Here is a 27,800-nt window from a genome sequence, read left to right on the forward strand (position 1 = left end):
CCTAGAAAACACCAACTCCCTGTCCACTCTAAACCCGGATCCAGGCGGTGGACAGGGCTGGAGAATAACAAAGGGGGTTCCCTACTCTGTTACACCGTGACCCTAAATCTCGAGCCCGCAGTGCCTCCAAACCGACCCGAGGACCTAGTCAACTTGCTCTCCCGCGGGTCCTTCATGGGTCCTCTCCCCAAGTGCTTCGTAACTTCACCTAAATGTTAAACTTGTAAGGGTTTTGAGGAGAGCCGTGCGCTGACGCATGCGCGCGCCCCGGGCCGCAAGGCGGTTCCAGAAGAGGCGGCGGGGGCCCACGACCGAAGCGACCTGGAGCACTGGGGACTGACAGCGTGCGCGCGGAGCGGGTCTAGGGGGCGCGTAACGGCTCCGGCGGCAGGAGCGAGAGCCCGCGGTCCGGCAGGCCGGGGACGACGCACACAACCGACCCCAGCCGCTGTCGCGGCGGGCGCGTCACTCTCGACGACGACGGCGGCGGGACGTTCGGGGCGTCGGGGGCGACACTGCCGGCGACGGCGGCGGGGTTTTGTGACGTAGGACGCCAGCGCGAGGCTCCCGGGGGGCCCTAAGGCAGCCCCTGCGAGGGACGAGGGCCGCGGCCGCACCCGCCCGGAGCAGCGGAGCGCTCGCCGGAGGCCCGGCGCCCGGGGGCGGGGCCTCCTCCTCCCCTGGCCGGGCGCTGAGGGCCCGCGCGTTTGAAACGCCGCTGGGGCGCCGCGCGCCCGCCCGCCCGCCCGCCCGCGTCGCGCGTCTCGACGCGTTACGTCGCGGCGCCGCCGCCTTGGCGTCATGACTTCCGGGCGCCGCGGCCGCCATCTTGCTCGCGCGGAAGCTCCGCGGCTGGGTGGGAGTCCCGGAGCCGGCGCGTCGCGGTCGGTGCGGCCGCCGCTATGCCGTCGTCGCCGCTGCGGGTGGCGGTGGTGTGCTCGAGCAACCAGAACCGGAGCATGGAGGCGCACAACATCCTCAGGTAGTTAGGGCCTCCGCCCTGGCCTAGCGCGCCCCGTCCGATGCCGGCCGACTGGCTGTTTCTCCGGCCTCGCGCGCCCTGCCCTGCCTGTGCTGGGCGGCGGCGGTCCCGGCCCCGGTTCCCGGCCCGTGCTGGGCGGCGGCCCCAATCCCCGGTCCCGCAGGCCCGACGCCGGCGGCCGGGCAGGCGGTGCGCGGCGGCCGCCGGAGGACGCCGGGTGGGCCGCGCCGGGCCCGTTGGCTTCGGGGCCGAGCGCAGCGAGGAGTCGACGAGGCTCGTTGGTCCGCGCGGTACCCCCACACGTTTCCTAGCGTCGCGGGAGAATTCAGGTTCTGAGCCCAGAGGGTCCCTTTCGCGCAAACCTCCAAGCTCCCGGTAAACCCAGATGCTTGATGCTGTTGCATCCACTTTGCACGTATGTTTGTGCATCTGAAAATAGCCGATCTTCTGTAAGATTTTCATCGGTGGGGCGGTAAGTGCCAAATCCAGGTGAGGGTCTAGGAGATGGTAGTGTCCTGACGACTGTCTCCAGGGGGTGTCGTCATTTATCAGATCTGGAAAACGTACACGACGTAAGCTCAGGATAAAGGAAGGCTTAAAAAAAGAAAAACCCGCCTATTTTGTTAATTTTATGTATTTGTGTTTTTGCCCCTGACTACATTTTCGAGTCTCTTGCCAAAAAATGCCCCTCTCCCCAAAGCCTCCAGTCAGTAATTTCTGCACTCCACGTGAATTCGCTTTTTGTGCGCTTGTAATCGACGTGTCAGCACTCTCTTTTGTGATCGTGGCGTTGTATGTATTTAATAAAAGTTTATTCCCGCTTGGTAATTTTTTTCGTTCAAAATCACTTGTTAAAACGTGAACTTGATCTCTCACATTACAGTTAAAGTTTGGTATACATTGTCAACTTTGGTAGTAAAGCAAAGTTGAAACCGCCTTTTCTCCCGGAAGTTTTCCACAAGGGATAACAACAGAGCCTGCTGGTAGTTCTCACAGTGCAACTTTAACTCTCCCCAGTAACTTGGAAAACTTAGAATATCCTGCACCTTCTCCCGTTTCTTAACGAAGGTAGGAGTGTCAGGTGTCCAGGATCTGCTAATTAGAAGTTTAATTTTTTCTAATCTGTGCCACACAGCCCACAGTATTCGCTTAATGTTTTTTGTTAGAGCATGGGATGCTTTGAACCTAACAATTCATTGTGAAGGTGGTTTTTAAACTACAACCTTTAAAACTGCGAACTTGTTTTAAAACCAGGAATGCGCTAGAATTAAGTTCGGAGTCATTAAATGTTTGGTGAGTTTGAGCAAAAGAATGTAAGGTTAACATTCCTGGAAGATTCCTCAAGGAAAATAAAATTTAATGTCCTGAGTTCTAAGAACGCATTATTTGGAGACCACCTCATTCTGCTGGTTCTGGCCGGTGATCTGCATAACAAAGTTGAGATGAAATGTAACAAAAGGAAATGTTTTTTTAGTTACCTAAAGCAACTTTGTTAATGAAACCAGTTCCAAAAGTCTTGCCTGTCTGATAACTTCCCTGAGACGGTCATCACAAGAGGCGCGCCCTTGTTTAGTTCAAAGCGGGCAGTAGCGGCTCAGCACTGCGTCTCCTGTTTCCCCTGGAAATGGGGGTGCAGAAGAGCCCCTCCGAATAATCACCAAGAAGGAATTATGTGTGTTTTTACCTGTTTTACTGTTAAAATTTTACTCAAAAAGAGGTTCAGAATGAGGATACAAGGAGGTAAGTTTAGGTAACCTGTGTTATTGATGTGAATGCGACATTAATTTAGACATGAATCTTTAGGGTCTAAAATACTTACATTTGGGGAATGTATTTTTTTGTTAGAAAGTAGTGTTTGTACAAACAAAGTTCTCCTTGTAAAAGATACAGAGAAGATGGAGACGATGGCGATGACTCAAAGGACCCTTTCCGTGTACCACCTTCTGGAAGTTTCTGTGTGCCCAGACGCCTAAGAGATTAAAATGTTGTTTGGTAATTTCACATAATGTTTGATTTCGGTTCTTGTTTTGATGTATGGAATTTGAATACCTCTGTTCACATTGAGTAATGGCAGTGGTTACAAAATCAGGACACAGTAATCCAGAGGAATTCTGTGTAGCAATTAATTTTGTAGCCAGTTCCTCATTAGGAGACACTGGGGCTGTTTTCTTTCAGTCTTAAAACGTCAACATCCTTGTGCCGTATGAATATCTTTGCAGTTTTCTGATTTCCTTGGCATGAATTCCTAGGGATAGAATTGCTAAGTCAAAAGATAGGCATATCGTACGTTTTCATGTATTTTGCCAGACTGTCTTCCAGAAAAGTACCTGTTAGAGAATTCCCAGTTTCTCAGTTTGGGTTTCTCATTTTTTCATGCTGCTGGGGCGAGAGAGGATCTCCCCCTTCCTTTGGTTTTAAAATTGCTGTTGAGATGAACCAACTTTTCATGCCATTTTCACTTTTGACAATTATTTGTGGTTTCCTATTTGGATTATTTACAGGTTTTAAAGGCATCTTTAAGAAATCGATGTGGTGGTTTTGTTACCGCCTTAGAGCTTATGAACGTCAGGGCCTATAAAGGGGGCGTTTGTGAAGGCCTGGGGAGAGGGCGTGATAGGTGGGAAAGGAAAACTGCAGCTCGGTTACAGCCACCTGAGACGGCATAGTATCGGAAGGACTGCAGTGAATTGAACCTGCACAGTAGGTAGTTTTATTGGTGAAACCCTGTTTTATTCTTTATTTTTGCCCTACTGAAAATCAGCTTTGACTCTTTTTGACAGGTCAAATATTAGTGGTAATAAATGTTGGCATTTTTCGTCACAGTGTTCCCTGGGGTGATCATTTTTGATCCTTTGAGACTAACTTGTTTCAGATACCAGCCCTGGGAGCGCTTTAGGTTTTTAGGAGTGTTTCCACAGAGGCTTCTGTTCTTTGTACACTGTAGATTGAGATTGCCCTTTGGGGTCAATTAATTTACTTTTTGTTCCAAACTGTCTCCTAGATGTCAGTGGCCATGTTGATTTTTTAAAATTTTCGTCTGTTTATTTTTTCAGAGAGCACGAGCGCATGTACGTGAGTGCAAGCCAGGGAGGAGCAGAGAGGGAGAGAAATGCCAAGCAGACAGCTCATTGTTGGCACAGAGCGTGACGCGGGGCTCAGACTCACAAACCGTGCGATCGTGACCTAAGCCGAAACCAAGAGTCCGACACTTCACCAACTGAGCCACCCAGGCATCCTGAGGGCCATGTTGATTTTTAGGAAGCTCTCTGATGGTAGCCATTCAAAACATTTTAAGGATAGACTTATACATTGCTGAACTGAGTTCTCAATTTGCTTCTAGTCAAAGGCAGTGTGATTTGGGGAGGATGAGCAGAGAGGCTGCAGCTGTGAAGGAAACCAGGTGGGGGTCAATCTCTTGAGCTCCTCTCTGCCGAGCGCTTTCTAAATGCCATTTGATTTCATCCTCATAACCATTAGGAGGTCCACACTTAATACAGGTGAGGAGATGGAACCCAGCACAGGAAGCCCTGGCTCAGGAGTGACAGCAGGGATTTGGACACGAGGGCCTCTGGGTATAAACTGAGACTCTAGATGGGAAAATCGTGGGCTGAAGAGGGGTCCCGGCTGAGGGGAGGACAATGGAATGGGCTGAGGTCCTGTGGTTTTCCGATTTGGGGTGAGGCAGTCAAGTCTTCGTGTCATGACTGGGTCATGTGGGCCTCCGGCCACCCTGGGACGGGCAATTAGACATCCTCTCCCAGATGGGACCGAGTCTCAGGCTGCCTGTGTTTATACCATAACAGCACACCCAGTTGTGCTAAATCCTCATTTCCAGTAGTCTCTTGTCCTTTACAGGGAGGGATAGTCGCTATGCAGCCTCTCTGGCTGTATCTTTTGATATTTTGGTTCTGAGCACACTTGAATGGAAACCGTTTGGGAAGGTGAAAGGATTTGAAATCACATCTTTATGGCAGAGGATGGGGCGCCTGGTGGCTCAGTTGGTTAAGTCTGACTCTGGATTTCAGCTCAGGTCGTGATCTCATGGTTCGTGGGATTGAGCCCTGTGTGGGGCTCTACGTGGAACCTGCTTGGGATTCTCTCCCCACACCAGCCCCCCACCTACTTACGTGCACATGTTCTCTCTCAAAATAAATAAACGAACTTAAAGAGGGAGGTGCCTCCAGGGGAACACATGTGCCTTCATAGATTTTAAGGGACTGCGTTGTTTTTTGTCTTCAGGAGGCAGAACTGAAGTGAGGGTGATGGAGGAACGTAGATTTTTGTTTGAATACAAACATGGGTTCAGAACAGGGTAGACCAAGCATGGTGACCACTCAAAGAGCTAAAATATTCTCCCCTGCATCAGGGATCATCTTCAGTCTTTTATAGATGAAAACAGGAGGAGCCCAGAGCGGGGAATGGTTCAGCAGGCTCCCATCTATGAGCAACACATTCTTGTTTAGGGCCAGTTAGTGTTGGAGCAGGAAAGCAGCACATCGGTGGTCAGCTGTTGCTGGACCATCTGAAGTACCGGGTCTCGCGGGTCAGCTCTGCTGGCACTGTGCGGCATGGGTGGACAGGGACACGAGAGGCTGACGGGAACCAGCAGAGCAAGGTGGCCTGCCGGAAGCCGGGGTTGAGGAAAAGCAGCTGTGGAGGGAGGAACACCCGAGAAGGGGTGCTGATGCGGGGGCTAAACGTGATGGCTCACTTGTCGCAGGCCTGGCACGGTGACCTCCCGCTTAGCCGTTCGGTTTTGTCGTTGACCTTGTGGGACGGTAAGAGTACGGTGTAAACCCTAGAAAACATTTACCGGAATATGTTTTCAGCCAACGTGTGGCGGACGAAGACGAATCTTCCTGGAGCGTTAACGTTCCAGAAGAGCTCATCTTGCAGTCTTCGCGCTGTGACACTGCAGGCAGGCATTCAGGTGCGATGCTTGTGAGCAGTTGATTTGTGTTCTGTACGTATGAGGTCATCACATACTAGACGTCGGGCCGGTGAGCAGTGAGTGATGTGCCTGCGTGAAGGTGACCTGGGCCCGTGCGTGCCTCGCGCCCTGCTTGGACACAGGGTGTGCCTTCAGAAGGTTGGCGGTGGGTCTAGGGTTCCAGTCGTAGCCATGGCAGTGCTTGAAATTAGATTAATAACCACACTGTAGAAAACTTGGATGCTAGCTTATGATCCTTTTTGGTATTCATTTTAACATCATTATTTTACCTTTAGCCATGGGATGATAATTGAAACAACTCGTTTCCCAAAATTTAACATTTTCTTTGATAGGTTCTTTGTGATAGGTTTTTTGATACTTGGGAAGACATTTGATAAAGGGTAGTTTAACATACTAGATAGTTGGTCCTTGAGACGAAGCTTCTTCGTTGTCAGGAATGTTTTTATAGCGTTCGGTTCCCTTATGTAAGGTCATTGTCACACCGCAGTGTTGTCACAGCACAAGATGGGCTGCTCTGTCACTTGCATCAGCTGAGAAGAAAGGGAGCTTCTGTTGCCAGTTAGTCTTTTTGCCGCTTGGGAACATTCTGTTGGGGGAAGACCGAGCCACATTTCGTTTTGTTTCAAAATAACGCTGGATTGCCATTTCGGAAAGTAGGGGAGGGTGGGGAGGATGGGCCCCAGGCTGTTCCCAGTGGGGGCTGGCTTCCTCCATTCAGAGTCCCACCTGGTCCTTTGGGGACCCTGCAGTCACCCCCTCGGAAGCCTAGGGTATCTACTTCCACGGCTGTGGACAGACAAAAGTGGAAAATGTTCTATTTGGACACCTAATGCAAACCTCGAACCCCCCTGTGATGGAAGATGGGTAGAAGAGATAGGTGGGCCTGCCAGGTGGCGGCCCCAGCAGGATGGGGGACATGAGTCCCTGCCCCGAGGGGTCTCTGGTTGGAACCTCCTGGGAGCTCAGTGGGCAGCTTTCAGGTGGCCTGCCTGGAGCACCCTGGGGTCCGGTCCAGGGTCTCTGCATCACGGGCTAGGACGTGAAGATCTTTGAGGTGCCCTGTCTTCCCGCTCTCCCCGATCCCCTCTGCTCCTGCCCCACAGCTTTCTCCACTGCTGTCCTCTCGCTGGCCTGTCTGTGGTGCGCACTGACTGTTTTACCTGCTTTGTCGTCCCTCCGCCCGCCTCCTGACCTCCTGACCGTCTGAGAAGAGAGATTTGGGTCCGTTTTCATCACTGCTGTATCCCCAGTGCACAGTAAGCTCCAGGAAACATTGTTGCATCAAAATGGAATGATAAACCTGCCATTGGAAGTGGTGGTGGTTTTTCATCTTTTGAAACTTGAGTTGTGCCCTTGGGGGTCTTGTTTCTGTGGCTGATGTGGTTTCATAGCACACCTCCGTCCTTTCCCTTGCCGGCTAGAGATGCGGTGCCCGGGCCAGCAGATGCTGGGGATGTGAGCAGCCCAGCGCCCCCGGACACTGGTGAGGGGTCGGTGGAGCTGGCTTACCCGCATCCCGGATACTTGTGATGCTTCCGGGAGCCTGCCTTTCCAGGAGCCACAGGGTAAACTCACAGGAGACTTGAGGCTTGGCATGGGTTCGCACACCAACAAGGGGGGTTATGCCTCTGGCCAGGGTTGGTCTCAGGAATCCCTCCCTCTTTCCTTCAGTGATGTGCATTTTCCACCTTGCATCAGGCTCTAAGCCGCTGGGGCATCCTGAGGACACTTCGGGGGAAGTGGCTCCGTGCTAAAACAGCAGGCTGCTTGTTGCGGGCAGTTCCTGACAGATTCGGGCTCACCGCTGTGTGCCCTCCAGGGCTCTGTGGCCACGACCTGCTCGCTCAGGACCCTCTTAAGGGGAATGGGACCCGCACGGAAGCAGGTGCCCATGGACCTTCCTTGCTCGGAGATCAGCAGGTGGCTGGCGCCTGGGTAGCAGCTTGTCTCTGTTGGCTGTTGAGGTGACCTTCATCGTGGGCGTGTCGGTGATCTGGCAGGAAGTACTTGATCCTACGTGATCTGAACTAGCGAGGAATCGGGTTCGGATTTGGGGTGAAGACGGTCTGCGTGTGCCTCCTCAGGGCACACGAGTAGAGGTGTCTGTGTGTCCGTGCCGGTCACTCTCTGGTCACAGCACAGGGTGTATTGTGGTTAAGTGTCGGAAATGTTGGTTGTCTTTAGGGTTTTAACGGTTCAGGTACGTGTGGGCCTTGGTTTGCTGATCATCGTGTTCTCTGTCGTGGGTGATGTCCCTGGGGGCCTGCTTGCACAGCTCGGACTGGACTTCTAGGGACGCAGGCAGGTGACTCCACCCTTGCCAAACTCCCAGGGCTCGGGTGAGGTGAGAGACAGAGTGTGAGTGGGGGAGGGGCAGAGAGAGAGGGAGACACAGAATGTGAAGCAGGCTCCAGGCTGTCAGCACAGAGCCTGATGCGGGGCTTGAACTCATGACCTTGAGATCGTGACCTGAGCTGAAGTCAGACACTTAACCGACAGAGCCACCCCACCCAGGCCACCCCTGTTCCAACTCGATGCCCCGAGAAGGTACCGGCTGTTGAGGCTTCTCTTCCCTTGGGGACACAGCCCCTCCCAGGCCCCTGTGCCACCACAGTTGGGCATGTTTCCACTCTTTGATTTTTCCGTGAACAGTTGCACCAGATTTTGTGTGGGTGGCACCCTTCACCCTTTTCACAGCGGCAGTCGTGTCCCGCTGCGTGGAGGGACATGGGCTGGTTCTCGTCAGGGTTGCGGGGAGTGTCCTGCGGGCCGTTAGCAGATGTGTGCACGTAGCCCACAGGACGGACTTCCAGAGGGAAGTGTGTACGTTGGAGAGGGTGGGCGGTTTGTGCTTGACGGATGTCGGTGCCCCGTCCGGAGGCTCACAAGTCCTTGCAGCAGCGCCGTCTGAGGTTTTTCTCCCTTGTAAAACTGCTGTTCGTTCGCCGTCCGTCGGCTACTGTAGGTGCCAGGGACACGGCGGCAAGCAAGAGGGACCACGTCCTCGCTGCGTGGCGCTGACGTGGCAGTGGGAGGGCGCTAACCCCTGAGCAGACTCCCTGTCCTTCGTCTGATGCGTTTCTCTTGTGACAAGTGAGATGAAGCTGTTTCCTTCCTGTAACTTTCATGCCTGTGCCCAGCTCCTCTGGGTTATCTGTCTCCTCCTCTGCGTCAGGGCATGCTCAGCCGCGGCCCTGTTGACATTCTGGCCTGGAGGACCGTCCTGTTCCCTGTCGGAGGCTTAGCGGCCTCCCTGCTACCTAGATACCAGCAGCACCTCCCAGTTGTAAACAAACAAAAATATCTCCAGACATAGTCGAATAGCCCAACTTCTAGAAAAGCCTGAGACCCTTCTTGCCAGGCGGGGCTTGCGCGAAGGATGTGGGAAACACACGTGCTCTCCCGAGGCCTGCAGCTGGGGAAGTCCCTTCAGATGCAGAAGGTTATGGTTTACAGATAGACAACTATGATGAGAAGTCCCATTTATTGAGACGCTTTTAACACTTAAACTTTTTGCTTTTACTCACCGTGAGTTTGGAAGCTTTCAAGTTCTATGCCGACTGACTTTTTTGCACATGACCGCCACAGACCCGAGAGTGGTTATCAGTGGTGACAGAGCGTCGTGGGCCCTCATACCTATGGTGGTTATTGTGAGAGGACCTCTGTCCCCGTGTGGGTTGTCACAGGGGCCGCGCTTCGTGTACATCCCCCCCCCCCCCCCCGGTTGGTTAGGAGACACGCTCGTCCCTTTCCTTATCTTTGATCCAGGTTACAAGAGTCTCCAGCACTTGGGGACTATCTGTTCTCGGCCCTCACAGCCGACACGGTGCTGCCGGCCGCCCCTGGGCTCTCGGTTCTGGTTTCCCGGCAAGCCCCACACCACAAGATGCTGGGGACGGGACGCGTGGCACTCCCCGTGGTAGAGTGTGCTGTTAAGTCCATGGGAGCCTCTCAGGAGTCAGGAGATAGAGGTCCTGTGAACCTGAACCCTCTACAGAGGTCAGGGTAGTGGTCAGGCATCAGGAATGTTCCAGAAGAAATCTTCTCTAACCCTGCATGTCTGGCAGGCCCCTGAGGGTCAGAAAGTTTCTAGAGGGACGTGGTATACAGCTGTGGTGCTCAGACGCCACCTTGTAACTGGGTTGAGACCCTCTGTCTTCCGTTCGGGTGGGCTTCATCCAGATTCGCGCAGTATGCTGCAGGATTGCTGACGGTTTGTGCATGCGATGCCAAAAGTTACAGATATAAAAGCATGTTCTGTAGCATCAGCAGTCACTCTGTTTCCCATGTCATTTCCCTTAGTTTGAGAGGTTTGTGTCTTAATCCAACTGTGATTCTTTCTCTCCTTCTGTGTCTTTCAGCAAACGGGGATTCAGTGTCCGGTCCTTTGGAACAGGAACCCACGTGAAGCTCCCAGGACCAGCACCGGACAAGCCAAATGTTTATGATTTCAAAACTACATACGACCAGATGTACAATGATCTCCTTAGGAAGGACAAAGAACTGTATCCCAGTGGGCTGCCCCTTTACAAACCCCATGTGCTGGTCTCTGGCAGGTGTAATCTGTGACGTGTACGTCACTCTGACCTCCGGTTTAGGGGCGTCCGTGAGGTGGGCACGTAGTGGCCGCCTCCGTGGGGTGTGTGGAGTCACCCCACACGCGGTGCAGAAGCGGACACGTAGGGTGTGCAGATGGAAGCGTGGAGCGCACCTTGACAGAGTCGAGGAAAGTTCCGATTTAACATTAAGCAGAACAGCTTAGATGAGGAAAGCGGAAACCACAGAATTAAGTTGCTTTTCTCACTGCAGGGCTGCCCACCGCTGTCCTCTGCAGGTAGGTAGGCGTGTCCGTGGGTGTGCGTGTGTGCGCGCACGTGTGAGCGCGGTGTGCGCTGATGCGTATGTAGACAGGCCGCTTCACACATCTCTGCCACGTTTCCACAGGGTCAGATTAGTAGGAGGGCCAGGTTTGCTACCGAGGGAAGCATGTCAGAAGCAAATAATCTGAGAGAACTTTATTTCATCCCAAGAAGAGGCAAAACAGACAGGATCTGCTACTTAAGACTCATGTGAAAGAAAAGGTATTTTTTAAATAGGTTTTATGAACGTGACCTCCGGCTGTGCAGTGGTTAAGATCATTGTTGCCTGGCTTTTGTCCAGGGCGCTTCATGATCACCCTGTGCTGCTTTAAAACTTCGGGGCCTGCCTTGTTACGGTGAGTGATTTATAGTTTTCAGGATGGAGCCCAGACATGTCCCAAGTGCAAGGAATATAAACACCAGACGGAGAACTTTGTCTTCGTGTTGGTGCTCTTACAATTTTTAATAAACTATAAATTTTTTTTTGTAAACCTGTAGACTAATCAGTTAGCTGGAGTGTGGCTCCACGTGTCATTCTAGCAGAGTGTAAAACCGGACCCTGACGGTTATTCCGTCTGCCCCCTGTGCTCTCCTTCCTCACCTACGATGAGAACGTTCTCGGAGGGCACTGAGGCCACAGTGCCATAGCCTGGCACGTGGGGCTGTCTGTGAGTCGCTGTGGATGGTGGGTCACCTGTGACGCACCGCTCCCAGGAGTCCAGGACACGTGGTGCAGTGGACCCGGCGTCTTCCTGGGAAGTCCTGCGTGCCCCCTTTCTCAGAAGCCCAGAGCCTGCTCTGGGAAGAGACCCCGAGGATTTCCAGTGAGCTGTGCCCCGGTCCCTGCATTGCAGTGACGTGCTCTGCTTGTGTCCTTGGGCCAAGAAAGAAGGCTGGGCTCTGGCTCACCGAGAGCAGCATCTCAGAAAGGCTTTCTCCCTGAACTTCTCCCTTGCGTCGAGAGCTGGTCTTAAGTCTTGCAGAGAAGTGTTGACCACAGCCCCTTTACCCTGGAAAAACCTTTGACCTTAAGTCAAAAACCTTTTTGTAGCTTGTTATAAACTCTCCATGTGTCGTCAGGCTTATCTTGAGACTCTGTTTTTGAAGATTACTCTTCAGCTGGCACCATTCATCTTTAAAACTCTTATGTTCACGAGGGAAATGAAATCAGAGGATATTTATTTGTTCGTACTCCCTTAATCATTACAAATTAGGCCTTCTGACCATGGAGTTGATCATGATCCCCCTGTTTCTAGGAACAGGCAGCAATAACCACATTTTAAAAAGACCAGAATGAGAGGATTTGGAGTAGGAGGGTTGATGTGATGTCCTGGCAGTTCTGAATGAAAGAGCAGAGACCAGCTGCTCAGAATTCAGAATCTCCTTTGTAGGCTGACTTTGTACAGAGGCACAGTCTCTCCACAAAGCATCCAGTCCAGGAGACAGCCACACGTGTGTGCCTTTGCTGCATTGTGGGGAGGGTGTGGCTGGGAGGGACGTGGCTGTTCCAACTGTCACTGCGCTATTTGCCTCCTGAGACCCTGCGTGGGAAGGTCATCTTCACAGACCTCCCCTTTTGATTGCTCCTCGTGAGGCTCTGGGAGGGACACCTTTGTCGATTTATTAGTCACTTCTCTTGGGTGGGATCTCTGTCCTTTAGGAAGGGGGTTGTACTTGGTTAGCTCGCCCAAGTACAGCCCTCGGCCAGTAAAGGAGGGACACGTGTTCCAGGGGTTCCCCGTGGGCACTGGCAAGACTCAGGACGGGGGCATCAGTCTTCGTGCATGAAGGGAACCGGGAAGGAGGCGATGGCGGAGGATCAGCTGTGTGTTGGGGTCAGACACCGGGCTTGGGAGGTGCCCTGATAACACGGGAGGGGATACTCGGCCGGTAACGGGGCACATCCAGCTGCAGGCGGCCTGCCGCTTTGGTTGCTTCCCCCATTGGCTTTTGTGCGCAGATAAGAGCTACAAAGCCAGATCTGTAGCCTAGACTGCCAGGGCTCTTACGGAAGTGACGGTTAGAACCTGCTGTGGAGAGCGGGAAGGTATTTTAGGATGTAACCCACAGATAAAACACCACATTCAGCACATGCTCGAATTTTCAAGGGAGAGAATGACTGGACAGGAGAAAAATGGCACATGGTGAGCAGAGCTGGGAGATGAGGCCGAGTGGCGCAGTGGCATGGGTCGGGCGCCCTATGGGTGTGCGTGCACAGCGCTCCTGAGGCAGAGTCAGGACGCGGTGCTGAGCGCGGGGCTCTCGTAAGTTTTGGCCGGCAGGCCTGCTAGTGTGAAAGCACTTTATAGGTAGGTGGTTTTCTCTGAGCGGGGTGGGCCTCGAGGGGTTGGGGGCCTCTTGCCCGTGGCTCCCGGTGATGCTTGAGCGGCCAAGCCCTGGTCTGCTGTCCCTGTAGGACCTGCTGTGGGAGGTGCAGCAGGGCAGGGGCGTGAGGTGGGATACAGACCTTGTTCAGCTAACCCTAAACTAGTCCATAAAGCTGGACTGGTCTGGTCACCAGTTTCCTGTGGGAATTATCTACCAATAGTACTGGGAGTCAAGTTTACAGAAGAGTTTTGTGGTCAGAGAATCCATGCAGCACACGAAGCTCACGGTCTTGTGGGCCTTCGTGTACTTCATGGGGCCGGGCAACCATCACCGCGGTAATCGTGGACCGTTTTCACCCCCCCCCCCCCAGCGTCCCCCGCCCCTGGCACCCACCGGCTACCTTCTGTCCAGACACTTCATCCAAGTGGAGTCCTGGGCCTTGTGCCCTTTTGTAACGGGCTCCGCCCCTCAGCATGTCCTCGAGGCTCGTGGGGCCTGTATCCAACTGTCCATTTTTAGACATGATTTTTTTTTTCCCTCTTTTAACCTTAAGTTTTGTCTTCCTTTGCCCTGGAGTTATTTTGAATATGGAGCAGCTTTAAAGTTAGGGTTTCGCCCTGTGGGCTTGAGCACAGCTCCAGGGCTGGAGTGGGGTAGGCTTGGAGGCTCGGCTCGCACTTGCCTCCACGGCATTTCGGCGGGGGTGGGGGGGGTGGGGGGGGTGGGGGGTGGTGAAGAGCCCTGGGCCTGCCTGGAGCACCTTTCCTGAACCGGAAGTAACTTCTGCGACAATAGCGGATCACTGGACCCGGTGGAGGGGAGGGCTGCAGTGTCCTCCTCGGGCCTGAGAGTTTTGTGCGTTCAAATTCGTGCCTGTTTAAAACCTTGAGTAGCTACATGCTTTGTGAACTACAAAATCACTTAAAATCACTTGTCTTTAAAAGCAAGTCAGTGTGTGGCTCTAAATATAGTCAATGACATTTTTAACTGAAGAGACCAGTTGCCCCCTAAACATGGATTTGAAATGCGAATGGAACTATCACTTCCTGGATCCTGGATCCACCATATTCTCATTTTTGTCCATCTTTTGTAATTACCTTCTGGGGTTAGCTTTTTTTTTTAACCATTTGTTCCTTTTCATCCTCGTTTGCACTGTCTTTTAGGCCTTGGGTTAATTCATGTGTACAGTTGACCCCAAACAGCATGAGTTGAAATTGCCCAGGTCTACTCGTGCGCAGATTTTTCTCGATAAATACAGTACGGTGCTGTAAGTGTATTTTCTGTGCCTTGTGATTTTCTTAAATTTTTCTCTAGCTCCTTTGTTCTAAGAATACAGTATATGATACAAAATATGTGTTAATTGACTGTGTTCCTAGTGAGGCTTCTGGTCAGAAGCGGACTGGACTGTTAGTAGTTAAGTTCTTGGAGGGTCCCGAGTTATACTTGAATATTTGCCTGCAGGGAGCACCCCTCACCGCCCCCCCCCCCCCAAATGTGGTTCCAGAGGCCACTGTACAGCCTGTTCTTTACTGTGTACTTGTCTTGGGGTAAAAGGTGAAAATAAAAATGATCTCTAAGATCGTAAATCCCCACAGCCTCCTGACCTCTGTCTTGGGTCCGAGGTCGGTGGACACAGGAGCTCAAGAGGGGGTCTGTCCTCCCTGAGGCCCTGTTGCTGTGTGACAGGGCCTCTACCCTTTTCCAGAAGCTTGTGGTCTGGGTCTCCTCAGGCTCTTGTGTCCAGTTCAGCTGAGCCCGGTGGGGAGGAGGGGCGTGCCCGCCTGCCGGTCCCGTCGCGGGAACGGTTCCCGCAGCTCCAGCCAGAGCTTTCTCGTGCCTGCCCCGGGCCCGGCTCCACTGTCGGATGAGCGCGCTCACCTGGCTGGTGGTCCCTGGCTGCCCCCTGGCTCGCTGCGCTCGAGGCGCGCCGAGGCTCTCTTCGCTTCTGCTGCGTTGCACCTTGTCTCATTTCATGCTGGTTGGCAGCTCTTTAAAGTAGTTTTTAAGTAGTTTTTGAAAACAGTGTTTGTTTAACAAATGTCTACTTCTTAATCCAAACACTGATTTCTAGAGAAACTCTGATCTAGCGTTGCTGGTATCTAAGCTTTCAGGTCTTAGAAAAGCACTCGTGCTTGAAGTTTACAGATGAGGAGCCGGAACAGCCACCACCGTGTCGGAGAGTGTGTGCCACCTCGGCTGGGGTAGCTGCCAGGGGTCGCTTGCGTGTCTGGGCATGACAGAGCCAACACTGACCTCTCCCGCTGCTTCCAGAGCTCACCCAGGGCTGGGGGCAGGCCTGGTCTCCCCAGCTTGCGGGAGGTGATTTGCTGATGCCGGGCGTATAAACCCAAGGGTGGTCAGAGGACATTGTAGACTGGCCTGAACTGGCCGCCGAGCCTCGTGTTGGGGCAGCAGTTAGGTTGGATGCTGGTGGCTCGGGAGCTGACTTTGACATTTCCTCCAGGGGTTCCCAGGTTCTCATTTGTGCAGCCTGTATGCTCTGGAAAAACCGCTCTGATTTCCGAGTTGAATTTCTTCATATGAAAGAAGTCCCAACTCAAAAGCTTTTGATGTGCTGGTTCTGAGTATGGTCCCAGGGTCCCAGTGCTCCCTACGGCCCTTCCCGAAGACCCCGTGCTTAAAGCTTACCTTTCTCCCTCTCCCCGAAGTGTGGAGAGGGCTCTGGCAGAGGCTCCCCTGCCCGCCGTTCTCAGTCCTCCCTCTGACGGCTGACAGGCTGTTTGAATGCTTTTGAAGACGCCCCAAACCTGCCCTTTCCCCCAAAGCACTGGGCGCACCCTCTCCGGCTGGCTTTTCTCCCTCACAGGATGGGGAGGAAGGGGGACAGAACCGCCAGGTGCGGTAGGTCGCTGTGAGGCCCGTGGGCACCAGACCCCGGGGGCCCAGGGAGGCCGCCGTGTCCCACTCCAGCCTGATAACCTGCTGCCTAAAGAGCAGCCACAAGAAACCCCTTGCTTCCGTGCTGCTTCAGTGCTTTGCCCTGAGAACATGGGCTCGGGGTGTCTCCTGTATCCGTGTGGGTGAGGGGTGGTCTGGGTTCCCACGTGTGCTCCTCTCCTGGGGCCTTTTCTCTTAGTCCTCAGCTTGGTAGCACTTGGCGTGCTCCGTGATTCCTCCGTGTGGTTCCCTTTGGCCTTTCTCCCCTGAATCGAAACTCCGAGATGGTGTGGCCCGTGGCACGTAGCCAGTGCTGGACAGTGGGAATCCAGGTGAGCCACCACGAGCTCGGATGGGGGGGGCGGGGGCCGGATGGGCACATGGGAATGGGTCTCTTCCCCGGGCTGGGGAGCCTGCCCGGGCCTTGACCAGGAGGAAGTGCGGGGTCAGGGAGGGCTCCAGGGAGACAGCTAGGCTGAGCAGCAGACGGGGGTCTGGGGCCCCGGGGGTCCCTGCGGCATCAGTCTGGCTTTCTCACCAGCCTTGGGGGTGGAGTGCCCCCTGAGGGAGCCCCGAGTGCAGACACTGGTCCGGCGGCGCCCACCTTGGTACTGACCACTAGCTGGAGCTGTGCGGCAGGGGAGCTCATGCACACGCAGGGCCTGAGGCCCCACTGGGTCTTCCAGCTGCCCAAGCTGTCGTCAGCAGATGCCCAGGCCCTCTGTCCAAGAGGGGCTCCCAGTGGGCGTGTGGCCTCTAAAACAAGGGGCTTCATCAGGGTGGCTCTGAGGACACATCCTGAAGGGCAGGCAGCAGCTGCCATCAGCACCCTCGAGGAGGGCCTGCTCCCTGCCCCGGCCTCTGAGCAGCAGGTCTGAGCGGCGTGTTCTGCCAGGATGGCCCCCTGGATTGCAGGTCACCTGGAAGCTTTGGAATCCTGTCCGCCTTTCCCCGATGCGTCCCTGTCCCGGCCTCGCTCCGAGCATGCTGGGCATCACCATTACCCTCCAGAGTAAGATTTCCAAGTCCGGGAAAAGCATCCCCACCGGGCCTTGTTGCGTGCAGTTCTGGGCGCGTCCCAGTTGGCGGGGGACGCTCAGTGAGGCCTTTCTCTCCAGAGGCCTCTGCACAGCTTGCTTCTCTGCTGGCGGTGAACCTCGCCGTCGGCTCTCCCGTGGCCACGGCTGTTTTCCCCGCTGGCTGTTTTCTTCGAGGCCTGTGGACCCGGCTGCTCTCGATCCCCACGAGGAGCCCTGCTGGGGGCAGGTGCGCAGCTGTGCAGCGAACACTGGCCTCCTCCCTCGGCAGACGTCCCGACGCTGTGGAAGCTGAGTGCTCAACGGGGGTGGGGGCGGTTTCAGCTTGGTGACCCCCGTGGGCTTTGTCTGCTCATCGTGTCCTGTTCCTGCTTTGGGCTTTTTTCTTCTGAGATTCTTAAATTTTGTGATAAAACAAGGGTTTTTTTTAAGGTGTTTTTGTTTTGTTTTTTATGTTTGTTTTTGAGAGAGGGAGAGAGCGAATCCAGGCTCTGCACTGCCTGCAGCAAGCCCGACGCGGGGCCTCAACTCCCAAACCGTGAGCTCGTCATCTGAGCCCAAGTCGGACGCTCAACCGACTGAGCCACCCAGCCACCCTCAACTATTTTTTTCTTAGCTCGCTGAATAACTAGAGTTTCAGTGAGGAAGAGGGATCCTTTTACTTCTCCTTGTACTCATCCACAGAGGTGTCGGCCGTCGAGAGTAACAGCCCTTGCTCAGCCTGTGGGACGCTGCCTTCTGATGGCAAAGCCCCGCGTGTCACGGATGTAGGTGGTCAGCGCAGGCGGCCCAGAGAGCAGGGTGTCTGCTGTTCGTGCTGCTGGGCTCAGCCCTCCTGTCTCCACGGCCCACCTGGGATTTAGTCCAGTTTGGAACCATTTATGTAAACTAGACGTGATGATAGTCTAATTCATAATTTTAAAACTTTTTCTTAAAAAAGGGTCAGAAAGTAAGTTAATTTTCACTAAAATGCTCCATCCTAGGGCTCAGCTTTTTGCGTTGAGGTTGAAATTTGTATAACATTAAGCAGCTGGGGGTAGGTGTGTGTCTGTGCCTGGCCGGCTTGGTCGGTGGAGCATGTGACTCCATCTCGGGTCGCAGGGTCCAGCCCCTCGTAGGGTTTGGAGCCTACTGTTAAAACGCACACACTCACAAAGACTGAAGGTATTTTTCCCACTGTAATTTTATTTATCTGGCCAAGTTATTTAAATTTGTTTTCTGAACTTCCTCGAATTTAAGTGGATGTGGTGGTTTAACCTGTTTGGACAAGTGGTCTCGTCTCTTCTCTGTCTTTCCTGTGTATTTATTGAGAGAGAGAGAGAGAGAGAGAGAGAAGGCAAGCAGGGAGGGGCAGAGAGGGAATCCCAAGCAGGCTCCGTGCTGGCAGTGCAGAGCCTGGCGTAGGGCTTGATCTGACGAACTGTGAGATCATGACCTGAGCTGAAACCAAGAGTTGGACGCTCAACTGACTGACCTAGGCGCCCTGTCATCTCTTTATTACGTAAAAGCCTCCTACGAAGTGCTAAAGTTTAATCATGCTGGACAGCGTGTTATGGTGGACCTTTGTCGTCTGTTCACTTGAAGCCGACTCTAGGTGGCCAGGGGTGAGGCCCACGCGTTCGCTAAAGCCGGGAGCAGCCTGGGGGGGGGGGGGTGTCAGTGACCTCACTGCCCCCACCTCCAGGTTTCTGAGGAGGTGGCGTGGCCCGCAGGATAGAAGAATTGTCATGCCAGTTCTGCATTTTGTAAGCCCCCTTTAAAGGGGGTGTTTCCTTTGAAGAAACGAGAGGATGTAACCCTTCCCTCCGTAGTGTCTGCTGCCTCTTTGTGCAGGGCCGCCGAGGCCAGGTGTGGGCGGCAGCCGCTCCAGAAGCCGAGTGCCAGGGTAGTTCCGACGGCATCCTTCTGCGCTGAGTAAACCAACAGGATGTGAGCCGCATCACCTCCCCCCCCCCCCCCCCCCCGAACTGGAAACTTCCCCAGTGAGTTGTGGGGAGGCCATTGGTGCCCCTGGGCTGCGGCGGCCCGTGCGTGCCGGGTGAGCTCGCCTGGCAGGTGCCAGCTGTACTCAGGGACGCTCTGACTCGTGTGCCCCGGGAGCCGGGTGTAAATGTCTCCGCGGCTGGCACACTCGGTGTGACTACTGACGCAGGTCTCTCCACGCACTCTGCTGGTTGAGCCCAGCAAGGGCGACCCTGCCGCGGCTGTGGGATTCTGAGCCTTGTGGTGGGCGCCTCCGCTTTGGTGCACCTGCCGTGTGCCCTGCTGTCCCGTGTCCCCACTTAGCGCATTTGCACCGTGGGGTTGCAGGTTGGGCCTCCCGGGAGGCCTCTGGTCCCCGCACTCAGAACGTGCTACCCCAGAGGCCTGTTCTCGTTTTCTTTATCTTTCACGTAAGTAACACTTGTTCCTAAGAACAGTGCCAGTGACCTGTCCTGGTGGGTTCTTGGGAGCTGTGTTCTCTGGGGGGTGCTGTGTGTACAGCCCCCCGTTGCCACCTGTGTGTCTGCAGGACCCGGTGCTCAGTATTCTGTTTGTGGACGTGGTCATTGAACATTAAGTTACCCTGAGGGCTCCCCACAGAGACAGAAGTGCTCCTGACCTGCTTCTTCCGCAGGCCAGCCGCTCTTGGGTTTGTGTTTTGAATGAGTCCTTAAACTAAACCCTGGAGGTTTTGTTCTAACGTTATCTAGGATCCAGGGAAACCCTGCGGCGTCTGGCCCTGGGTGTGTGAGGCCGACAGCCATGTCACTGTGGCTCCCGGGGCAGGGAGGGCACCAGCCCGTGCATTCAGCAAATGCGAGACCTCGCTGGCCACAGGCCTCAGTTGGTGCTGATTTGAAGTTGAAGGCAGAAATGCCACCACGTAATCCTGAATTTGAACTGAGCTCTTGAATGCTCTCTGAGATGGGTGGGGAGGCTCATTCCCTGCCTGTTCCCTAGGTGCGTTGAGGGGAGCAGGCACCTGAGAGGCTCCAGCTGCACGGTGGGGGCGCCCGGACGCCTCTCCCCACTTCTGACAGGTCACACACTCCAAAGGAAAGTCCCTGGGGGCAGGAGGGGTGCCCAGGGGGTTCTTGAGGGCAGCAGAGAGGAGGGCTGACGACTGGGAGTTCTAACTTCCTGGGCCAGGGAGTTGTCCCTCGTGGTGGATTTGGGGTCGGGATATTACCCTGGGCTTCCTGGAAGCATGGCCCTGCTGACTTTAACACTGTGCTCTGTCCCCGTGCCTTTCAGGGGGTTTTCAGAAGCCCCAGTCCTCTCCTGGGGCATGGCTGGCTGTCTTCCGGCTTGGGAGCATGGACCTGGTCTCAGCCAGGCGGTGGGCCTTTTCCTCACCATCACCCACCCCCATGCTGAGCACCTGTGGTGGCCCAGACCCCGCGGTGGGGGGGTGGGGGTGGGGTGGGGTGCGGTGATTGGGCATTTCTGAGCTGAGCTCCCTTTGAAGGTCTTTCCCCAGAGGGGACTTGGGTCCCCACTTGAAAATTCTTCCTCCGTATCTTATGTTTGCATATAATCTACCCTAGATGCAGGGTTTAAAAAGATGAGCAGGTTTTCTGGGTGTGGCCCACGCTTGGGGAGCCTTAACTATGGAGGGTTTGGGTTTACATCCAAGGCCAGGGTAGTTCCGACGGCATCCTTCTGCGCTGAGTAAACCCCCCGAACTGGAAACTTCCAGTTCAAGTGGAAAGACCTGAACTAAGTATGGTAGTGTTGGGGACCAGAGCAGGTGTTGACGGGTCTGGTCACCCATCGTCTCAGCGGGGCATCCTCTGTTAACACAGCCTGAGCAGTGGAACCAGGGCCTGATCCAGCCGCCTGGGGTGTGCTAACCCCCACGGGGGGGTGGAAGGGGAGCCCAGTGCACCCCTGCCTGGGTCAACTGGCCCAGGCCCCGCCCCCCCACCCCCCCACCCCGCCCCAAGGTGAAGGTTCTGACTTGGCCTGGTTGCTAGCCTCTGGGATCCACGGGCACTCTGGGGCCAGCATGCCCCACCTCTCACCGGGGTTTGTCTTGATTACGTTTGGTTGGTGACATTTGTGGGGAAACGAGGCTTGGGCTGTGCTTCCCCGTCCTTGGCAAGAGCCTCTGCTTGGCTGGGGAGCAGGGACGCTGGTGCCTGGTGGCAGCCTGGTGAGGGTGTGGAGCGTGAGGCTCCCCTGGGAAGTCCGTGGCCTTGGTGAGCGAGCGTCGGGCCCCCGAGCTCCTGCGGCACCTTTCCCGTGCGAGCTCTGCAGGTGGCTCGTCTCCTGTCACTTGTCTTTAGCGTAAACCTCCGCCTTCCCTCCGTCCTTCATGGAAACCTCTCTGTTTGAGCCAAGGTTCCGCAGGTGCTCCAAGGGGCACAGGCCTTGCTCCGTGGCAGTCCCTGGCTCCCTCCATCCCCTCCCTCACCCTCCTCCCGGGACAGCAAGTTGTGCTTCCCCTGGGGCTGTGAGGGTCTAACTCGGAGGGCCCAGGGTACACGTTCACAAAATGACTGTGGAAGCCCTCGTCTTTGGGAAATCACCGGAGAGAGAAAAGAGTTCGGCTAAACCTCTTTAGGTTAAACCTAGCATTGGAAAAGTTGCTTTGAATCAGAACGAGAGCCGTGTGGCTCTGCTCTCAGGGAGAGCCTAGATCCCTCAAAGGGCGGCCCCTTGAGGCAAAGCTGGCCCCAGGCCCCCGGGGCTCCCGCCGGGCTTGGTGTGGTCTCTGCAGTGTTTTGCCGTGCGCATTTCAACTTTGCAGAGAAGACGAGTTATCGTGGCTTCCCCGTTCCTTCTCTCATTGCCTTGCTCTCTTTCTGGGGACAGTCTCCCATCCTGTATCCCATGGGCTTCCCCTGAGTCTCGTTTGGCCTACATGCTGAGGTTTACATGACAGCTTTGAAAGAGCACGTGCCATGCGCTGGTGCCGGGGGGGTCTAAGTCGTCTGCTAGTTGAGACCCCAGAGTGTTTGAAGACGACCATTCCTTTTGTACTTCCTGTGATGTGACCAGAACACCAGGTCCTTCCCCGGGGGAAGGCAGGGGGTGCGGGGAACCTGCTGCCTTCACCTGTTGCAGGTGAGAGCGGTGAAGACAACTGCCTTCCGAAGGCCGGGAGTGAGGCGACAAGGCCGTCAGCCGGGAGTGCGCGGTGGCTCCTCGCGTCACACCACGCTGCTCGGCAGGTGGGAACCTCGCTGTGGGTCCGCATTGTGCCACAAGAGCGAGAGGGCATAACCGGCTTCATCCCCAGCAACTTGGCCTTCTGGAAAGATCTCGGGGTTCACTTGGAGGCGGAAGCTTCATTAGGAGCCTCCCCGTTTATCCCAGGGCGCTTCCGGTCAGGGTGCTGGGGAGAGTGGCAGCCCGCATGCCACGTCCCATGTCCCCACCCCCCCGGGAACCCGTTTCCCAGCTGGACAAGGGAGCTCGTCCCTTCTGAGGGCGAGACTCTGGCCTGCTGCTGTCCCATCTCTGGAGATGCCTTCCTGCCTCTGGGAGTTGGCCGGCCCCTTACTAAGCTGGTGGTCGCTTCCGGGCCCCCGTCGCTGCCAGCCACAGGAGAACTGTGTGTCGTGGGGGGTCTGACGGTGCTGCCTCCTTCCAGAAGCAGGGCCCTCTGCTGACCTCTGCTCTGGCCTCGCTGTGCCCAGATAAGTTTTTCAGCAGGGCCTCTCTCTGCTCCTCCACATCCTGTCCCTGTCCCTGTCCCAGGCCATCGTGACTTGGAGAAGCAGGTGGGTTTGTGGTCAGTCTTCAGAGGCTCGTGCCCAACCCGGCCTTGCATCTCTGGTGTTTGCCAGGAAACGGTCCAGAAAGGCCATCGTCACTCTTCCCTTGGACACTAATGAAGGTTAGGGTTTAATCCCTGAACGAGGCATTTTTCTCCTTACAGGAATCATTTCATCTGTTCCTCTTCTCTGTAAGTAATTGAGGCTGAAGTAAAGGAGGAACGGTTTCACGAGGCCTTAGCACCGCAGGCCCCAATGAGGGGCCTTCCCTGAGCGCCTGGTGGCCACTTGTCCCCAGGGGCTGGGAGCCTCCAGCCTCGGCCTCGCCCGAGACAGGTGTGTGTCTGAGGACACACAGGACACAGTCGGGCGCTGTGGTCTTCACCCTGCCGGCAGGGATGCGGGGGAGCGAGACCATGGGCCGCCCCGGTCGCCTGAGCCGCCTCTGTCCGCCCTGCACCAGCGGGTGGGCCTTCCCGAAGCCATTTCTTTTTTTTTTAATTTTTTTTTTCAACGTTTTTTTATTTATTTTTGGGACAGAGAGAGACAGAGCATGAACAGGGGAGGGGCAGAGAGAGAGGGAGACACAGAATCGGAAACAGGCTCCAGGCTCTGAGCCATCAGCCCAGAGCCTGATGTGGGGCTCGAACTCACGGACCGCGAGATCGTGACCTGGCTGAAGTCGGACGCTTAACCGTCTGCGCCACCCAGGCACCCCCCGAAGCCGTTTCTTTACGCTGGACTTCGGTGCCGAGCGTGTGAAGGGCCTCCGAGTGGCAGCACAGCCGGCTGGGGCGGGCAGGAGGGGCTGCGGGCCCAGCCCAGGGGCGCACACGGGGGTTCAGCGGCCTGGCAGCTGACGGGTGTCTTCTCAATGTAAAACTCGACACGGGCCACTCACAGATGTTCTAGAAGCTCTTTCCGCTATCCAAAGAGGTAGGAAATGTATTTTGAGTAATAGGAGATTAAATTGCCCTAACTTAAAATCTGGGGGAGCCCTAAAATGTATCACTCAGAAGTCCTCCAGCAGCTAATCTGTCTCGTAAACAGAATTAAAGAAACTTATTCCCAGCTGTCTGGAATGCCCTTTAGTGATAACCATGGAGCTCATCTTTGGGGGCTTTGTCCCTGTCTCTTGAGGTGGTGAACCCTATCCCTGGGGTCACTGGGTTGGGTCGGGTGTGGCCCTGTCTGGAGGGTCCCATGTGAGGTGCTTGCCCCTCCTGCGGGGCCTGGGCCACCTTCTGTTTTCAGTTGGTCCCCTGCTTCCCCCCTCCCCCACCCCACCCCCCAGCCTCCTCCATGCTTCCCTTTCTCTCTTCTTTTTTTTTTTTAAACTGCTGCAACTGAGCCAGACCTGGGACTGGCTTTGTCTTTGCTGAAGGGCTTGTGCTCAGTGTGAGTGATTGCAGAGTTGCCGGGGGATGAGTCAAAAAGCAGGTTGTAGACGCTAGGTCTCTGCTCTCTAGAAAAGGTTGGTCCGAAGGGCTGCCGGGTGTAGGGCAAGTGCATCCCCCGCCCGGCTTGTCTTCCGCAGGACTCCAGGGCCTGGCCTGGTCCACCCTAAAATGGCCTCGGCCCCTCCGTGGCTCTGCTGCACCTGCCAGGAAGGGGTCCAGCAGCTCTGCTGTTGCAGACGCTGAGGTGCTGGGCTGGGCTGTAGGCGCTCCCAGCTTTACTGCAAGTCTTTAAGGTTCCTTGACTCCGGCGCTTAGCTATACGCAGAACGGCATTTTACATATGTTGGACAGAAACAAGAGAATCAAGCCCCGGCCAGAAAGGTTCCAGAACTGCAGAGACCTGTTCGATCTGATCCTCACCTGCGAAGAGAGGGTGTACGACCAGGTGGTGGAGGGTAAGGATGCAGGCTGGGCGCGCCCCGCGCACCCGCTGGCCGTCTGCCCGTCACGGCCTCGGGGGCCCCCCTGGCTGTGAAGCAGAGCCGGTCCCCAGACGGCCAGGCTGCCCTGCGCACGGCTCGCGCTTCCCGGCCCAGGGCGTGGCGCGGGGTTCCTGTGGCTCCTGTGGGCAGGGGAGAGCGGTCAAGGCCGCGGTGGGGTGGATGGGGCCCTCCCTCCTCCTCGGCCCCCAGCCTGCAGGCCGAGGGTGGAGGTGGGGTGGGAGGTGGTGGCCTTCGGGTGGCCACGTTCGTCAGAGCAGACCCACCTGTGTGTTGGCTGACAGCACCGTGCGGGTTTTAAGTCTTTTGGGCACATGACGAGCATGTGCGAAGCAGAGGAACCAGGGGCCTGGTGCTCGGCGAGTGGCACCACGTGGCCAGCTCGTTGAGGATGACCGTCGCCGGGTCTCCTTGAGTCACACCACGTCTGGCGCGCAAGTGCTCGGGCCTGGCTTGTTACCCAGGGGCCAGAGGCAGGGAGCGTGTCGGCCCCCTCGCACTCTGGTTCTGAAGCCTCTGACCGCTGTGTCTCGTCCCTGTTAGATCTGAACTCCAGAGAGCAGGAGACCTGCCAGCCGGTGCACGTGATCAACGTGGACATCCAGGATAACCACGAAGAGGCCACGCTGGGGGCGTTCCTCATCTGCGAGCTGTGCCAGTGTGTGAGTACCCTGTGCCCTCCTGTCCCCTGCTCTGGCCCAGGAGTCCAGGTCTGCCTGACCCAGGGCCCCAAGGAGCAGTCTCTGCCAGAGGGACTTGACCAGGGCCACCTTCTCCCGACACACGGGTTTTACCAGGAAAGTGGCTATCACGTGATTCGGATTCACGTTCGGGTTATTTTCAAATGTTAAAGTAGGTGCAGAGGCGCCCACAGATCTGTGGATCAACCACACGGCTCTGGCTTAAGAACTTGCCTCTGTGCCTTTCGTTGGGTTGACGGAGGCGCGGTGCCCTGCTCCACGTCCGGCTTCCGCGGAGATGGCCGTGCGTGCCCACCAAGACCCGTCTGCCGAAACCTGGCTGACGTCGAAGGGAGCCTGGGGCCCTCAGAGGTGCCGTCAGAGCTCTGTGGACGCGGTGGGTCCTCCTCTCTTGACCCTCGACCTGTCAGTCCTTGGCCTGCCCGAGTGGCCCTGGGCAAACCTCCCTTGAGTGGAAAACCCCAGGGGCTTTTGCAGCCACTGTGCAGCTGTGCTCAGAGCAAGACCTTCCCTCTCAGATGTGACAAAAGGACTGACCCAAGCAGAGACCCATGCGCCTCGTCCTGTCCTCTGCCCGCAAGCTCTGCGTTTAGGTCAGCTGGCTAGGAGTGGCCGAAATGAGGGAAACAAGTGGCTTAACCAAGAAGCCAGAGACAGGCAGGCCCGGACTGTGTTGCTGGGAGGGCCCAGGCCCTGGTGTCCCGTTCCACACGGCCAGCCTCTGTTCCCAGCATGGCCATCGCGCGAGACAAAGGGCTGAAGGGGAGCGCGTGGCCCAGAAGCTGCGCGTGCGCTTTCCGTTCGGGTCACCCGACGAGAGGCGAGGTACAGGGGGTCCTTCATGTCGGAGAGGCGCTGCTTACAGGCCGAGGCTCGGGCCGGTGAGCGGCCTCGGCCACTGTGCGGCCCGCGCCGGTCCCGGGCCACCCTTGGGCTGTCCGCCAGCAGCACCTATTTCTTCCAGGAAGGGTCTCCACCAGGGGACGTCTGGCCTTCTCTGCTAACAGCTCTGGCTGTCACAACTGGGAGGGACCATAGTGGCAGCCGGGGTGGGAGGGGGGACGCCACAGATGTCCCAACACCCTGCCGTGCACGTGACGCCACCAATGCAGAGCACGGGCTGGCTTTGGGCAAGTGACCGAGCCTTTACGGAACGGGGACGGCGGAGGCGGCGAAGGTCCCCAGTCGGTGTACTTGGGACATCAGTGGGCAGGCCTCCTGCGGTCAGAGCCCGGCCCCTTCCCGGGTGGGCTACAGCAGCCGGAGGCCGGGGACTGCCCGAACCCTCTGTCCTCAGGCCCCCGCGGGGGTGGGTGCCAGCAAGTCTCCAGAGCACAGGTCAGCACCGGGTTGGGGCACGGGCGGCTGGGTGCGCGGCACCCCCCCCCCCCCACTCCCGGGGCCATCGCCCACCTCCGCACCCGCTCAGGCGGCCTGTGCCTCCCCCCAGATTCAGCACACAGAGGACATGGAGAACGAGATCGACGAGCTGCTACAGGAATTCGAGGAGAAGAGCGGCCGAGCCTTCCTGCACACGGTCTGCTTCTACTGAGCCGCCCGCCCTCCTGAAGCCGACTTTCTGAGCTTCCTTTTGTTAATACTTTTCCTCCCTGATACCTGTTTTTACTTTAAGGTATTCTGCTGGCGGACAGCAGCAGTGCCCAATGAACTGTACATACAAAATGAGAAGATACACAGACACCAGATTAAACCAAATTCTTTTCTTTCCCACTTCTCCTTATGAGTGGGATGTCAATTAGGGAGTTTCCTTTCTTTAACCAAAAATGTAAACAACGGTTTATAGTACATTTTCCCCATACATTTGTGGCTCTCATTGTGGTTCCTCCCCTGTGCCCCCCAGACTTGCTGGAATGTGCAGATAACCTGAATGAAGCCGTGCACTGTCTCACTAGGAGAGAACCTGCAATCGTCCAATAAATAGATGCTGCTGCCTTTGCTTTGTCCTCAGTTGCCCACCTGGCCTGCCGGGAGGGGGGGGTGGGGTGGGGTGGGGGGACAGGGGGCGCTCTGGGACCTGTGGACCGCAGCCTGACTTCTGGTGGGACCCTGAGGTCCTGCTACCCACAGGGACTGCTGGAAGAATGGAGCCCTCCCTGTGGCACCTCCTGGGGCTGAGATAGTTGTCCCCAAGAAGCCTTATTTCCTCGTGATCCTCCTGACCCCCATATCTGTGGAAGACCTCAGGTCACCATGGGGAGGTGGTAGGGGCTCCCACACCGGCAGTGCCCTTCTGGGGGCTGTGGGTGCGGCCTTGGCGCAGGGACTCTCTCCCGGACCCCCAGCATCCCCGGGCACTCTGAGCAGAGCCACAGACGCTGGCCTGGGTTTTCGAGGTGCCCAGTCCCGGTGCCTGGTGCAGACTCCTCAGGGAAGATGGGCCTGAGGCTGGCCCTGCCACCACTGTGGGGCACCCTTTGG

General features: G+C 56.0%; 1 protein-coding gene across 1 annotated transcript; it reads left to right on the forward strand.

Moving 5' to 3' along the window:
• Positions 1 to 794: 794 nt before the first annotated feature.
• On the forward strand, positions 795 to 27,314 carry SSU72 (SSU72 homolog, RNA polymerase II CTD phosphatase). Its single transcript, XM_047870382.1, has 5 exons — positions 795 to 982; positions 10,295 to 10,438; positions 24,476 to 24,615; positions 25,204 to 25,322; positions 26,812 to 27,314. The coding sequence occupies exons 1-5, from the start codon at positions 903 to 905 to the stop codon at positions 26,911 to 26,913; spliced, it is 585 nt and encodes a 194-aa protein (XP_047726338.1). The 5' UTR covers positions 795 to 902; the 3' UTR covers positions 26,914 to 27,314.
• Positions 27,315 to 27,800: the final 486 nt, after the last annotated feature.

The sequence above is a fragment of the Prionailurus viverrinus genome, chromosome C1, assembly GCF_022837055.1.
Source record: "Prionailurus viverrinus isolate Anna chromosome C1, UM_Priviv_1.0, whole genome shotgun sequence".
In the NCBI taxonomy this organism is placed as follows: Eukaryota; Metazoa; Chordata; class Mammalia; order Carnivora; family Felidae; genus Prionailurus; species Prionailurus viverrinus.